This window comes from Sphaeroforma arctica (assembly GCF_001186125.1).
Source record: "Sphaeroforma arctica JP610 unplaced genomic scaffold supercont1.489, whole genome shotgun sequence".
Classification (NCBI taxonomy): Eukaryota; class Ichthyosporea; order Ichthyophonida; genus Sphaeroforma; species Sphaeroforma arctica.
Genome location: NW_014040069.1, coordinates 2,501 through 18,216, shown reverse-complemented (window position 1 = coordinate 18,216; position 15,716 = coordinate 2,501). Strand labels below are relative to the sequence as shown.

Genomic DNA, 15,716 nt, shown 5'->3' with positions numbered 1-15,716 from the left:
GCGGTTTGGCAGCGTGTAGGGATAATATTATTTATTTCTGGAAAAAATAATAATACAAGTATGAGTAGGTGGAACTTTCGGAAAGTGTAGGTTGCACTAATTGTTGTGGCGTGTGTAGGTGGCAACATCCGTAGGTGGCTATGTAGGTGGCTCTATGTATGGTGGTTTCAAGATTTCTCCTCTTGTTTATTGTTGTGTAAAACTAGACTGTAGAGGGTAGAGAGTAGAGACTTCTATTGACATCTAATTCTTGCAAGCTTTGACTCCGCCTTGAGTATAGCAAGTAAAAGGTTGCCCAATGGTATGAGTTTATGAAGACTTAGAGTGTTTTATCAAAATTATCATAATTATCGCTGATCTCTACTACTCTAGAGTGGAAGAGTAGAGAGTAGTAAACTTCATTGTTTGCTTCATTGTTTGCACAGTTGTTGTCGTGTTTGTGGTGCTAAATAGTAAATTGAAGTTTATTAATCATTTTGTTTTAAAATAAACAAAAACAAAAAAAGTCGGCACTCACCACACTCAACCATAGTACAAGCCTACAGCCCGACACTACTCTAGAGTAAATAGAGTTGAATTGCTGATAGAAAAATAGGCGAATACTTTTCAAATTTTATTACATATATCAGATTAATGAAAAAAAAAACTTGTATACTTAAAATACTCAATTACTTACACATGCATTATGAAGCATACATAAAACTTGCACTTGTGGCTTTTAATAAAAAAAACATGTAGTAAAACAAAAACAAACCAATTTCTTTTGCGGCAAAAGTTCCACGGACCACGGACTACGGACCAGGGAGTCACGGACCACGATGTACGGCTGCAAGCCGCACGGGGCCACTCCACGCGAGAGTTGTCTACGCAACAATATAACTCGAACAAATTCACAAACGTGTTGTGAATTATTATTTTTTGTCACTTCTTGTTGGTCAATAAACGTGGAGTCGTGGACTGTGAGTGTGGAGTGTGGACTGTGGAGTGTGGACTGTGGAGTGTGGAGTGTGGAGTGTGGAGTGTGGAGTGTGGACTGTGGAGTGTGGACTGTGGAGTGTAGACTGTAGCTGTCTGTAGATTGTAGATTGTAGACTGTAGACTGTAGCGGGGTGGACTGTGGACTGAGGACTATGGTCTCTGGGAGTCTGTTAGACTGGCCCTGGGGCCTGGGGCCTGGGGCCTGGGCCCCTGACCCATCTGGGACTCTGGTCTGTGGAGTGTGAAGTGTGGAGACTGGAGACTGTGGAGTGTGGACTGAGACAGTGTGGAGTGTGGAACTATGCTACTAAAACAGACAGAAGGCTATGCTACTCTCTACTCTAGAAAGAGAGTAGTAGAGAGAAAGAGTGAGAGAGATAGCCCCAGGCCCCCAGCCCCCAGGGGCCAAGGGACCAGGGCCAGGGGCCGCCAGGGGCCGGTAGGGCATAAAAACAATATATTTTAAAAAATAAAGAGCAAAGAAATACATAGAAAACAAAAGAACATATTAAACCCTCTAAATCGTTTAAAAAAAAACAACAAAAAGAACAACCCAGTATGTAAGTGCTAATATTGTGCCGCCGACACAAGTCGACAACTTGACGCGTTGATGCCTGACAGCCTGACGGTCCTAACGACCCTCTCTCTCATTTAAAAAAAACAAAAGTCCTACATATTTACTCTCTCTAGTAGAGAGAGAGAGAGTAAACACTTATGACTCATGAGTCATGAGTCCACTCTCTAAAGCGGCTATTTTTAAAAAGTATTTATACCTATTGCCGCTATGTTACAGTTGTGTTTGAAATTTGGAATGCTTGGTCCTTGACTATATATTTTTAGTTTTTTTTTGCAGTAAATGGCATATGTTGCATGTACTTACATACAGTACCATGAAAATAATAAACATATTTTGTTTTGTTTTTTATAAAATAAAACCAACATATATATAAAAGTTGAGAACAGTGAAGACTGCGACCACTATTAAAATAAATTCGATTTGCAGTCTTCATTAAAAAATAAAATAAAAATCACAAAAGTTCTCTTTGGGTTTTTGTTTTTTTGTTTTTACATACAAAAAGAAGAAAATAGCCACAACGGAGTGAACGGACTACCGTCCGTAGGTTAGAGCCGTCAGGCGTCAGCGTCAGTATGAGAGTATGATAGAAACTCTACTCGACTACTAAAAAGAGAGAGAGAGCGAGAGGGAGAGTGCAAGAAGACGAGAAGTAATAATAAATGCACAGTTTACTTTGCACACATTGACATAACAAGAACTCATCATTATTCATCACAACAGTCAACACAAAAGGCTAACATTTACAAGTACTATTTTAGTACACACAGGTCAGTCAATAATGTGTTAAAGAGTACACTCAATAAAAAGGGTTAAATAATGAGTGTTGTAGTCAATAGTTCAGGTGTAATTTTTGAGACTGAGAGAGTTTGAGACTTGTCTCTTGTGAGAGACTGTGAGCCTGTGAAGTTGATTCACCTTGCTGGGGAGTGGGGGCTAGGCCTGGCCGCCTGGGGCAGAAGGCCTGAACTTCAACCTAATAAAAGCCTGTGGGGGTGAGTCGCCGTTTGCGAGGCCTGAAGGCTGTTGTTGTCCCCTTTTGTTGTTGTGCATATTTGATAGGGTTGTGAATTTGTTTTACTAAAAAACACAAAAAAAAACACCATGTTTCAAAAAACAAAACAAAACCCCCCCCTTTATTGACCGGCCCTCTATAGAGGCTATTAAGGCTGCGAACTCGGAACTGAGGCCAAAGTCCAAAACCCTGGGTCCCTACCTCCCTGGGGCCTGGGCCCTGGGCCCTGGCCCCTGAGGCCTGATACCTGATGTCTTTAGTCCTTGCTATTGAGTCCTTACTCCTTAGTGACCTGGAGCAGAAGGGGTTTCCTATGTTGTTTTTAAGGTCTTCCTATAGACTTTGTTTTTCAATGACAAAATAAACTAATTTTATTTGTTTTGAAAAAAAAACCGTATGGCTATCTTCAATTTAAAAAAAAACAATACAAGATTTAATTGATTTTGGTTTAAAAAGGGTTATATAAAATGTCGTTCTTTTTACTTTTTATTTTTACTTTTTACTAAAAAAACAACTGAACTAGATTCTCCCCACTCCTCACTCTTTCTAGAGTAAATATCCACTCTCCGAGTCCCCATGGTGCAAAATATAATCCGCCCAGACGGCCTAGAGAGGGCAAAATGAAGGATCGTTTCTGATTTGTCATTGGAGTGATTTCTGACAGAAAGAGAGCCCTGGGCAGTGTGGTAAGAGACCGATCAATTTTTCTTCAAGAATGTATTTTTTTAACAAATAGGCGTTTGTTTCGTATATATTTGTTAGAAAAAAATATAGTCTATTATATATTATAAAATTAAAAAAACGGAAAAAAGAACTCTCATCACTCGTGTGACTCGTGAGTCATGTCACCGGCGGTGGCCGGTGTGATCACTGTGATGGCGCCTGGGCCAGATCTGGCCTGGGTCTCTAACTCCAAGTGAGGGGCTCGCTGACAGGTCAGAGGGGCTTTAACTTTTTTAAAAGGCTAACTCTGGTGGAGTCTCTTCCTTGTTGTGCGTGTGTGCCATAAAGCTTTTTATATATAAAAAGGGCTGAGGGCCTGAGGGTTGAGGGCTTAGAGGCTGAGCTTTTGAGCCTCTGAGGCCTCCTTGACAAATTTTACGGTCACCCATGGTTGTGACGTAAACGACCAAATTGATTTGTTTTAAATTATATATATATATATATATATATATATCCATTTTTGATATTTACATATGGCAGGTGCTATTCTGTATTCAAGAGTCAAGCTAACCAAATAAATGTTATAGATTTATGAAGTAGAACGTTCACATTTATTTCAGTACTTTTTTTTAAAGCACCACGGAGTAGAGGAGAACTAGTAGCATAAGATCCTTTTTTGTAAAAGAAAAGAGATACATAGCTTTAATTTTCAACGTTGAGGACTTGAGGCATCCAATAATCCAGGCCCAGGGCTCCAGCATCCAGGGAGTCCGCACTCCAGGGCTCTAATAGTAGAGTAGTAGTAGGCCCCAGGCCCCATGGCCCCAGGCCCTAGAGAGGCCCAAAGGACAGGCCGCCAGTCGCCTAGAAGTGTCGCGGCGGTGGTCGGAAACTATTGATTGACTGAGGCTCTGGCTGAGGCTCTGCTGGACGCTGCCTCTTGAGAGTTGAGACCAGGGCTGTCACCTGTGTGAGACTGGAGAGTGGAGACGGCTGTTTAGTATTTTCAGTGTTAGCGTGTCACTGTGAGTGTGTGGCCTGTGCCCTGTGGCCCGTTTGTGTGCCTGAGAATCGGGAGCATGGGCCTCTCTGTTACGGGACTCGGGGCTTGGGAAGTCGGGATTCGGGACATGTCATCCGATTTATGTATATATTGTGGTCGTTTGTAATTTGTATTTGCTCTCTAAGCGAGAGTAGTAGGAGAGAGAGCTAGTAAATAGTAGATTAGTAGGCTTTACTTAGAGTAGAGAGAGAGAGAGAGAGAGAATAGTAAACAAATATGAAGAGTATGTACATACACAGCTATACTTTGCTATATTTCTATTGTTTTATAGAAACGAAAAGGAAACTTCACATTTTAGAATTTTAGATCCACATGCTGCAAATTTTCATTCAGACAGTCCTCGAGTTACTCATCACTGATTGATTGATGATTTTCTCTTCGGCTTTTTATTAATATTATTACTTCAGCTGTAAATAGTTTGATTGTTTTGTTCTCTTTTCACCTTTGTATTTGTTTAAAAAAAAAGAAGGATACAAAAGCAAAAAACAAAACAAAAAACCCCAATAATATATGTAGTCTGATGACTGATAGTGTACATCATAAAATGGTGTATTTTAAATAAATTTACATATGTGCTGCAAAATCAAATCTGTAGTGAAAATAGACTGCAATAGACTGCAACCGTCAAATGTCAATATTCAATACTGTTGAGTTGACTGTTGAGGTCGTGATGAGCAGGACATTGCTCTTCAGCAAGTCAACGTTTGGTGGGAATTGGATGTTGTTTTGTATTTTTTGTTTTTCTCAAACAGTAAAAATAAAAATAATATAGAATAAAAACATATATTTACACAGTCAGCGCCTTTTTCAATTTTATTTTTCAAAAATCAATGTACACAGGTCACGAATTCACGAATCACGATGCTGCGTCTGCGACTTTCTCAAAGAGTGAGTCTACGGGTGCCTCTGTGAAGAAGACGTTTATTTACAAATATGATTGACTAATGCCACGGATTGCTCATAATACCACTGATGACAAGCAGTCAGTTTCACAATAACAGCATATTTCATCGCAAAACACTCTTAGTCTAGAACTTCGAGTGATTTGCGTGCCGTTACTTCATAGACCTGACTAAACATATAAACTCGGTATATACCGAGGTCACAAACGAGGCTCATACACCCCGTTTATTCGCTTCAGATACGGCCTGGGCCCTTCAAATTCATAGTAATGTCGAGGAAACTCACATTGTGCCTGAACAGTTGTTAAACACAAGCACCATGCCCGAGCATAACGTAGTTACGAAAGGTAGCTCTTTCAAAAGATTTTCATTCGACCACGTACCCATCAACAATACTGCGAGTTCACTAGCTTTCGGAAACATCCCGTTGTCAATGTTGTTTGAAATAGATCCACAACTGTATACACACGCAGGCGATATTTCAACGAATACAAGCACAGTGCATTCGCCTGCACTGAAAGACAATGCTGCTGATATTTTGTCACCATCATGGAATCAAATAGATGAGTGGTACAATCACACACTACAGGATCAAGGCATTGGTCAGTCATACAACATGCCGCAATCATTGTCTACGGAAACTGCCGCTATGATGAGTAATCTAAGTGTGGTTCCACAGACTGATTTGTTTTTGAGCAGAGAATACCAACAAATGCAGACAAATGCAGTTTCAGCACACTCTACAAATTTGTTGAAACTACATCAATATAATCAGCAACACAAATTTGGGGAGCAAAGCTCCATAAGACAATCTCAAGGCTCATATATACCTAAATCGCACGAATACTATAAAAAAATGACTGGAATGCAGCAGGCAGACAGGGAACACTGGCCAACTCAACTGAAATCATCCCTGATACAGCTAGATCATACAATGGCAGATAGACAGCTCTCTTTACAGCCTTTAGACCAAGTAAAATCCGAGAGTTTTGCTAACATAAGTATGCTGAATACCGCGATGGGTACGAGATGTGCACCAGCTGTTGAGCAGCAGCACACCGATAAAGGCTCGGGAAGGTATAGTTTGCAAGAGCAGAACATATTCGCTATGCGCAGTACCGGGGAAGCAGTAGCCGGTTTGGTAAACACGACGGAACGGAAATGGACGAAGAGTGGACGTGTAGTGGAAAAGAAGCCGGATACAATCTGCGCACATTGCGGTATCAACAAAACAACACTGTGGCGGTGCTTGGGACCCGACGAGATAGTTTGCAATGCTTGCGGATTATATAAAAAGAAGCATGGGGTAAAACGGCCGAACCAATTTGTAGAAAGGTACGGAGGGGTCATCCGCCGCCGGAGACGGAACCAAAACGACAAAAACGATGTCAACAAGCAGAAGAAAGCATTCGTACAACATCAACCAAAGCAAGTTGAAGGATAACAGCTAATTAATTCAACGCTCTCAGCCTGTGAATGCTGTCAAAGCGGAATCCGAACTAGCGGCGTCAACGAGGATTCCGCGCGATGATTTGGCGAATTTAGGATGGAGTGAATCATTACGATTAATTGAGCAGGTAAGGGATCGCTAACTTAAATTATGAATAAATAAACAGTATTGCCGGTTTTTAGACTATACTAGAAAATATAAAGTATTTACGCGACTCAATTCAGTTCTGTAAACATAAGTGCACAAGCAATATATGGTTGGGTCGACAGAGTCAATTCAAGGTGCAACCTTTCCTCTGGAGTACATCTTATAACATGCCAGACCTTTCGTTATACTTTCAACCCTCACGGTATAGCGCGAATGGCACACACGCACACACACACACACATACACATATATATATAGATATATAGATATATAGATATAGATATATATATAAATATATATATCGATATATATAGATATAGAGATATAGAGATATAGAGATATAGATATATAGATCAAGAGGAGGGATTGAATACATTAGTGTTACATGTGAATGAAGACAAGTAAATACAAAGTACTCACGCGACTCAATTCAGTTCCGTAAACATAAGTGCACAAGCAATATATGGTTGGGTCGACAGAGTCAATTCAAGGTGCAACCTTTCCTCTGGAGTACATATTATAACATGCCAGACCTTTCGTTATACTTTAAACCCTCACGGAATCAGCGGATGGCATTTATATATATATATGTATATGCAAGAGCAGGGATTGAATACATCACAGTGTTACATGTTAATGAAGACAAGTGGTCGCACAAGACTGCAAATCTAGATTTCAGGGCATCGCCTTATGCACGCAAGATTAACCGATACTGGGATGACTTGGGACGTGACAATTTAGAAAGATAGAAATGAAGCTGAGCAAGGAATGAATACGGAGTGCCAGACTTAAAATGCTAGATAATTTTACTGAATGCCATAGCACAACACGACCCAGAAGCTTTAGGAGTGTGGTTAACAGCTTTGCTAAAAAAAAATGCATATAAACCAGATATGACAAAACCAGGTATGTCTTTGGGATTATCCCCGAACAAACTTGAAGATTATTATAGGCAACACGACTCAGAAGTTTTAAAGGTGTGGTTAACAGCGTTGCTAAAGACAAGTGCTTTATTTGCAACATGCATATTAAACCAGATATTTCAAGACCAGGTATGTCCTTGGGATCCTGAACAAACTTGAAGATTAACGACACGTCCTTAATAATTAACGAAATTTGACTGAGATGAGAGTTTAAAGGAGTATCTCTCGCAACTTTCTACAACGCGTACGTCTCTGAAGGGAGTGTCGTTTCGCCATTTTCAACATCAGCTTAGAACGTAATTCAAATAATATACTCAAATCGCTGACGAGTGATGATCGAAAAATTCGCAGCATCGTATGTTAGCCCGTGATATACAAATCCAGTATAGCGTTGATTCTATGACTCTGCTGGACTATGCTCCACCGAAAATCGATTGTCTCTGGTAGAAGTCTGGTAGTTTTTGTACACGTGCTGTGAGCGTATACACCGCATGCCGCAGCTAGAAGCCATTTCCAGACACCGGGCGCCGTTTCAAGACACAAATTCGACAATCACTACTGAATTCCGAACAATATCAATTTCACCTTGCATGCCACATACACGGCTCATGAAGATAATAACGATGGTTCTCATACACCACCAGTCATTTAGCTCTTAGGTGTTGGATCGTCCAAATAGCCCAGAGATACCTTCCTACCGTTCACCGCCTTCCGACAATGAATTCCCACATCTTGATGACTCAAGTACACGTACTAGTGTATCAGGAAAATTTACTTAATATTGAACGATCGATTGCACCCACAGGTGGCGTCGGCCAGAGGATTCTCTCCCACACAGAAAGCAGATCCGATAAGACTCTGCCAGGATAGAACAAGATGATGATGCCGTGAGATTTGCTATCAACTTGAAAGTATATCGCAGTCGTCGTATATACTATAAAAGCTATTAAGCAAGGACATCCTAGAAAGGAGTTAGGCCATCTCATCAATGGAATACACAGAGAATTCAACAGGAACGTACCGATTTATAATCTATGGTAGATCCCTTCAGAGTTTCGAGAGACGATTCGTCTACCACAACAGTAGCACCGTCGCGCTTGTATACCCTAAAAAAACGATTGTATTTCGCAGTTGAGATGTCTAATGAATCTGTGTTCTACTTTCAATTGATTGAAACACACTTATCGCTGCGTTTCGCCGCAAACTCATACTAGATATTCTATACATATAAACAAAAAGGTGAAATTGCACCTATGACACAGTAACTGGAAAAACTTTCCGCGCACGACAGTCTTCCAGAGGTGAACTGTCTTTCAAAATATACCCCGATACAGGATCCAAAACGCGAGTGTAAATGCATTTAGGAACAACTTAATGCGCAACTGTCCCAATCACTGTGTCTAATGGAAAATCAAAGCGAAAACAGAATAGTCGGCCGACATAATCGAGGTCGCTAACACGAGGTTATACACCACGTACTTTGTATCATATACGTGATCATTGAGCTCTAGACACTTACCTATCCTCCTCCGGATCTATGTCGGCCATCGTCTCCAGCTTGAGATTATATTGGAATCCTTGGCAACCACCACCGTCTACTTCCACTCGCAATATCAAATCCTTATCATCTTCTTGTAGCAGATTTAAGCGCTAGCGTATGAAACAATTTGAGTCAAGTCAGCCAAGATAAAAGGCAGCGCCGACGAGAACGTCCAAATCTGGAATCACCTCTTCAAAGTAACGTTGCTGACTGTGCATCTTGCAATATTAAATTGAAGGGCCCCTAATACCCTACACTTTAGCAGTGTATATACGATTGCTTCGTTCATGACTAGACCTGTTCGCACGCGGCATGTTTTCTATTGTGCTCACAATCACGGGCCAAATCACGTCCCAAATCACGCCGGCAGGTGAGAATCGATCGAAAGCGCGCGGACACTCGACAGTTCTCAATGAACATTATCCCAACTCCCAGCTTGGTGTGTAAGCGTGCACTTATACAGAGCTCCGAACTCGCAATGAATAAAACATACACAGATCGCAAGAGATAAAAAAACCCCTAGACAGATCACGATAGGTAAAATAAAATGTAAACAGACCGCAATAGGTAAAACGCGCACAGATCACAATAGGTGAAACATACACAGAGCATCCTGAGTGAGTATGAGAGACTGGGAAGCTCCTACGTGATAGTGGGGATGCAATCTAACAGCCTATTGATAGTAAAAATAGCAAACAAAACATCCAAGTGTGCGCCTTAAACATACAGAAACTTTCCCGAATCTAGACATGTAAAAGCTATATAACAAGATGAACAGTAGAAATGCACAGTATAGAGTACGAATATTACCACTGAGACCAGGCTACAGCAAAACAAATTTATATATCGCACGGGGACTCTATACTGCACAAGGATGCCAAAGAAAGTGCCGGATAGTTATTCAAAGGATTGAGTCAGGGTGTACAGTTTGGAGTACATATACTACCACTGGGACGATACACAACAAAACAAATTTGTATATCACACACAAACCTCTATGTTGAACAAAGATACAAAAGAACATGACATAAAGTTATTCAAAGGGTTAAGTAAAGGTGTACAGTATGGGTTATACATACTACCACTGAGACCAGACCACAATAAAACAAATTTATATACCGCACACGAACTCTATATTGAACATGGATACAAATAATATGACGGATACCTATTCACAGAGTCAAGTTAAAGTGTACAGTATATACCGCACACGAACTCTATATTGCACATGGATATCAAAGAATATAACGGATACTTATTCAAATGGTCAAGTTAAAGTGTACAGTATTCCGAATTTATATACCGCACACAAACTCTATATTGCACATGGGTGCCAAATAATTAAGTTCAGGTGTACATTATTAAAAAAAAATATATACCGCAGGCGAACTCTATACTGCACAAGGATGTCAAAAATCACGATGAATAGTTATTCAGGGGGAGTGCATGCAAGCATTCATATAAGCAAGCAAGCAAGCATACAAATAAAAACAAGGATTAAAGACGAATAAACAACGGTATACATTAAGCTATAGGATAAGCGTAGGCCAAATTATCATCTGTGCGTATAGCGTCTTCCCATCACTGCAAGGTCAAACTAGTAAGCTATTGGAGATTTCACTAGTTTGCAACTATTAAAAACGCGAATCGGGTACCATGAAACCACCTCGATAGCAACGGTTCATATCCCTATCTTAGATATCTTCGCATTGTACGCTCAGTATGTGTCTACTTCATATGACCAGATATATAGGATAACAACGACACAGGCATCGGCCACAGGAGAACACAAGTTAACAGTGAACACAAGATAACACATGCATATACCTTAGCCGCGCTTTCACTTATTATGATTTCCTCCTCCGCCGACTCCACTGCGTTCGAATACAATCTGATGTTCTTACATAAAGAGGGCACCAGCGATAATCTATTCGCCATATGCACTTTACTGTCACTATTCCCTGAATGTAGCGTAGTTGCTGTAGTGTATATGCTTCTGTGACCCTGTTGTGACTGCAATGCACATATAGTACTGCGTCCTATGGTAGCCCTTCGTACCCTAGCCACTAGTGCAAGTGCATTTGCATCTACATTGAGTATAGTCCGTGATATGCGAAACATGGCGGATACTGATAATAATCGAATGCTAGAATATTGAAGCTTACGTAATATCTATGTACTTTTTTATATGAATAATACATACTATATATGTGATATTTTTACTTTTGTTCACGTTCCCGGTTCTGAAGCCTGGAAGCGAACCTCTGTTCGTTTCTCAAAACGCTTTAAAAACAAAATAAATAAAGGTAAACGTTTATGATTTTTAGTATTTTGAGGATATCAACTGTGTGTAATCTTCGAGTGATGGGCAGATTTCCTTTTTACGTTTAAACGTAATAAAATTCAATCATTTTCGTGTGTACGTTAAACGTTTACTGCATCATTTGTTGCAAAGCGAATTCACTCGTGTTCGGCCTATAGGTAAATGTATTATTTTGTAAAGAAAACTACAATGATATTTTTTAGTAAATAAATATCAGGGTACGGGATAGAAGTTTAATGTAAACGCTTTTTTATTCAATTTTTAAAACGTTATAACTGTTATAAAGTGATCAGAAGAGCCTACCTAAATTCTTTTTAAGGACTGGTTCGTATAGTGAAATCGGTACACACTTAAATGTTTAGACCTTCAAGGTGCACCTATAAGCATACAAAGGACCGTATATATGGAATAAAAGTTTAACGGAAACGGTTTGAGGTTAGCGGCTGGGACCCCCAAAACGTAATGAGCTTAGGCCCCAGGCCCCAGGTTTTAGAATTCTCCTTTTATTTATGAAAATACAAATCTTTTTTTATACACAGGGCCAAAGGCACAGAATGGAGGCACCATTACAATATCGCTAGATTAACTTGGACTACTGCTACGAGAGGAGTTAAGACGTGTCCATAACTACTACTACGAGAAGACGTGTTCATAGAATGTAGCAAGGGAATCAGAGTCTATTTCTCAGGCATCGTATATGTATATTAGGTAGTCTATAGAGTACTTTTGGTCATTGAGTTGTATCTCTTGTGGCTTTATCGATGACTTTGAAATTCTATTAAACCTGTCAGTTTCCCGCAAAAACAAGTCCACAGCGCACTCTTAACCGACCCACGCCCAGACCAGCTATACCATACGTAAATCATCGCACATTTCGCATGACATTCTCCATGCACTCCTGAAATTGATAAAAACGGAGGTCGGTGTCATTATAGATAAATTGAAGACAAACTTCAAACAACCTGTTTAGCCGTCTAAAATAAAATTCGCGCGCACAACCCTCGAAGTCGAAGCCTGTGGAGCATAGTGTGTCCAACTGTACTCTGGGGTTGTATGCGACTCTTAGCCTGAGGATAGGTCTCACGTAGAAATCGAAATGGTATTGAGGTGTATCAGACTAAAAATAATTAAAATGTATTGAGCGTATCGTTTCAGCTAGGGTACAGACATAGTAGTTCAACTCTGCAGCCAGATGCAATATATGTACACCAGAACCAACTAGAATTAACCCTATCTAATGTCAACACGAGCATATGTACAGCACGTTTACAGACGATGTGATTGATGTAATAAAATTTGGCACGGGTCCTTCCTCGAACGTTGATACTCGGTTAAACTGCTGGTAACCACCGAGGCTTCGACTGCACATAACATGATTTGTGATACAAGTCCCAGGTATTAAAATCGGTCACCAGCAAACTAAAAAACGATTTTTAACGTGCAATTCCACATTTCAAAACCAGTCACAAGCCTACTGGTTATGCGTTTGTAATTAATATAACATGTAATACTTTGACCATCACATACTGGAACCAACCCATTGCAAATTCAGCAAACACGCACCGACAAGGCTGTATCTGCATGTATGGGTGCGTGTTTTCGATATTTTTTCAAAGGAAAATTCATACATTTCGGTTATGGGCACACGACTTACAGCAAGATGTTCCCGTGTAATGTATACTCTGGCAGGCGCAGCCGGTGACCTTGCCTGTTGTTGTCGCGCTGGTTGTTGTGCCGTACCTGCTGACCCAGGGGTAGGGGGAACGCCCCCCATGCCATGTTGAAAACTCTGAGGATATCAGACGATACGTGATACAGGAATCAATAATAGATTGTGTTTGTGGGAAACCATGGTTACTTCTGGGCAAACCCTCGGGTTACAATGAAAAAAATGAGCAATAGCATTCTGTATTTATGCGGAGATGTAATCATACATTGTGATGATGATATATCGGAAACCTGTAGACACTACTGATATGTCGAATCTATTCATATGCTTACATATACATACAAGTGAGGCATTGTATGTGTACCTTCTGCAGTATGTTATTCATGGTCACGCATGGAAAATTCCCACTGTAGCTGCCAGTGGTGAACAGAAGATTTCTCTATGGAGCAGCAGAGTAAATATGACAACAAAAATTGAAAGTCTGCAATACAATTCTATACCTCCGCTAAGGCATTGATGGCTGATACGAAGCCTTGCATGAATACTCCTGGCTCCATATGTACATCTGTAGAAGGTGATAGACTCAGCGCACTGAATACACTGTCGATACCATCAGAGAGCTCGTCTGATGAGAATACCTGTATAGCAAAGGTCACAAAGGTAACCGCATAGTTGAGGTGAGAACATACAATTGAAAAGTTGCACAAGATACATATGACGTGTTTTGTCAATAATAGGCGATCCTAGAGGCAGAACACAGACAGTCCTGAACACAGATCACACAGTAATAGACACGACAAATACATAAGGGTGAATACATACGGGCTCATCTAAACTTTAAATACATATGCAGGACCGGTGCACGCATCGCCATTTCGCTCAAATCGGACACACCTGAGAGCTGTACCAAGGCCCCGGGATCGTTGCTTCGATAAAGACGAACGGAACGGAAAGGAAGGGACGGGGGCACATCCAGGCCTACACACTTGAACAAGGCTCCTACCACACCCATAACCACACATAAGAACACGCACTACATACGTGTGCAAGTCCATCATTCGCATCGTCGTCCTCGTCCACACCGGAGGCACTCAAGAGCTGTGCGAGGGCTTCGGGGTCATTGAAGATCTCTTGTAACGCCGCGTGCCCTTCAGCGGTGGCGAATTCAGGGTATTGTTGCCCCAGAAGATCGAACACTTCCTGAGCCATTTCTGGGTTTTGAGCGAGTTGCTCTTGCTATTTTCGCGAGTATGAAAAACATACACGTGAGTGACAGTCGATGATTTGAAATAGCAACTGCTGTGGCAGAACGTTCAAGGGCCCAGAATATTAGGGTCAAACTCTGGGTTGTGAGTGGAGATGTGAATAATATTTGCACTAAGTGACTGACGCGGATGCTTGTGTCAACCTATGTGAGGTCGAAGTGAAACGATGGGAGTGTTGGGCGTTGGGGAAGAGGAACAGCCACTGAGAACAAAGCTGCATCCAAATCAACCCAAGTGCTGTTCAAATCTCCTATCTAACTCTATATAGTGAACACATCTATATAATCCACAGACTGCCTACGATACATTACCACTTATATTCCACATTTCCGATGTATCTGGCATCCGCCAAGTAAGTTTTAGCAGGCGGTAAAATTGCATATACAGCACACAATCCAAACAAGTAGATTAAAACCTACCACAGCACCCATAGAGGCAGCATCAAGGCGGGAGCTGCCACCAGGTATGGCCCGAGGAGGACCCGCGGCTGCTGCAGAATTGTGCAATATAAGACAGATGCGTCAAGTATAGAAAAAACACATAGAGGTCGTCAATGTTGTAGCCAAGGCTCATATTGCTATTCGGATGATTGTATGGGATTCAATACCTGAATGGGCGGTGTCACTCGGGCAGCAAACGAGAGATGTAATAGATAGGCATAGATGCAATTGTGCTAATTTCTCTCACTTTATCGCTGACATAGTTGTATGATGGACAGTGCTCTGTGAGATGTTCTGCGACATGCATAACTGATTTAAATTTCAAGAATAACAGCTAACCACGTAACGCATATCATAGATAACACTCTAAATGATACAACAAAAGATTTTTTGTACCGATGTACTGTTTTGTAACACTGCTGGTCAAGTACTCTATCCCAATCTTCCTGGAACGAATAAATTGACGAGGAAAAATAAGTGGATCGACCACACATGTAAATATCATAACACACTCGCACTATAACAAGGGCAATGCGCATGGAACCAAATGACAGGCTGGGGGTGTGGTTAATTCTACAAGATAATTCTGTGTGTGAAACTACGCAGAATTCTAGGAATCAATATGCTTTTGAAAAGAGCCAAGACCAGGCTACCATGAATATATATATACAGACAACTTACATGTACACCCACAACCACAGACACCCACAAACATATATATATATATATAAATATATATACATACCTATATACATACATATATA

General features: G+C 40.8%; 3 protein-coding genes across 3 annotated transcripts in view; 1 reads left to right on the top strand and 2 right to left on the bottom strand.

Annotated features, from left to right (window-relative positions):
* Nucleotides 1-5,269: 5,269 nt before the first annotated feature.
* On the top strand, nucleotides 5,270-6,821 carry SARC_06691 (hypothetical protein). Its single transcript, XM_014299386.1, has one exon. It carries the CDS (start codon nucleotides 5,515-5,517, stop codon nucleotides 6,637-6,639), a length of 1,125 nt encoding a protein of 374 aa, XP_014154861.1. The 5' UTR covers nucleotides 5,270-5,514; the 3' UTR covers nucleotides 6,640-6,821.
* Nucleotides 6,822-7,679: 858 nt separating this feature from the next.
* SARC_06690 (hypothetical protein) lies at nucleotides 7,680-11,415 on the bottom strand. The gene is made up of 4 exons (XM_014299385.1): nucleotides 11,083-11,415; nucleotides 9,235-9,365; nucleotides 8,737-8,821; nucleotides 7,680-8,573 (listed from the first exon to the last, which is right to left on the bottom strand). The coding sequence occupies exons 1-4, from the start codon at nucleotides 11,374-11,376 to the stop codon at nucleotides 8,487-8,489; spliced, it is 597 nt and encodes a 198-aa protein (XP_014154860.1). The 5' UTR covers nucleotides 11,377-11,415; the 3' UTR covers nucleotides 7,680-8,486.
* Nucleotides 11,416-12,061: 646 nt separating this feature from the next.
* The window catches only part of SARC_06689 (hypothetical protein), a 4,273-nt gene continuing 618 nt past the window's right edge, over nucleotides 12,062-15,716 (bottom strand). Inside the window, exons 2-6 of the mRNA XM_014299384.1 lie at nucleotides 14,932-15,002; nucleotides 14,289-14,483; nucleotides 13,748-13,885; nucleotides 13,233-13,367; nucleotides 12,062-12,476 (exon numbers count right to left, since the gene is read on the bottom strand). Of these exons, the coding sequence (XP_014154859.1) occupies nucleotides 12,441-12,476; nucleotides 13,233-13,367; nucleotides 13,748-13,885; nucleotides 14,289-14,483; nucleotides 14,932-15,002 (575 nt within the window). The 3' untranslated portion in view covers nucleotides 12,062-12,440. The remainder of the gene's footprint in view (nucleotides 12,477-13,232; nucleotides 13,368-13,747; nucleotides 13,886-14,288; nucleotides 14,484-14,931; nucleotides 15,003-15,716) is intronic.

Excerpts from the sequence above, each read along its gene's own strand:
- SARC_06690 (XM_014299385.1), bottom strand. The coding sequence starts at position 11,376 with ATGTTTCGCATATCACGGACTATACTCAATGTAGATGCAAATGCACTT. Across the intron at positions 9,366-11,082 it reads TAAGTGAAAGCGCGGCTAAG|CGCTTAAATCTGCTACAAGA; the intron begins GTATATGCATGT and ends TTCATACGCTAG. Across the intron at positions 8,574-8,736 it reads CTACCATAGATTATAAATCG|AGTCTTATCGGATCTGCTTT; the intron begins GTACGTTCCTGT and ends CTATCCTGGCAG.
- SARC_06691 (XM_014299386.1), top strand. The coding sequence starts at position 5,515 with ATGCCCGAGCATAACGTAGTTACGAAAGGTAGCTCTTTCAAAAGATTT.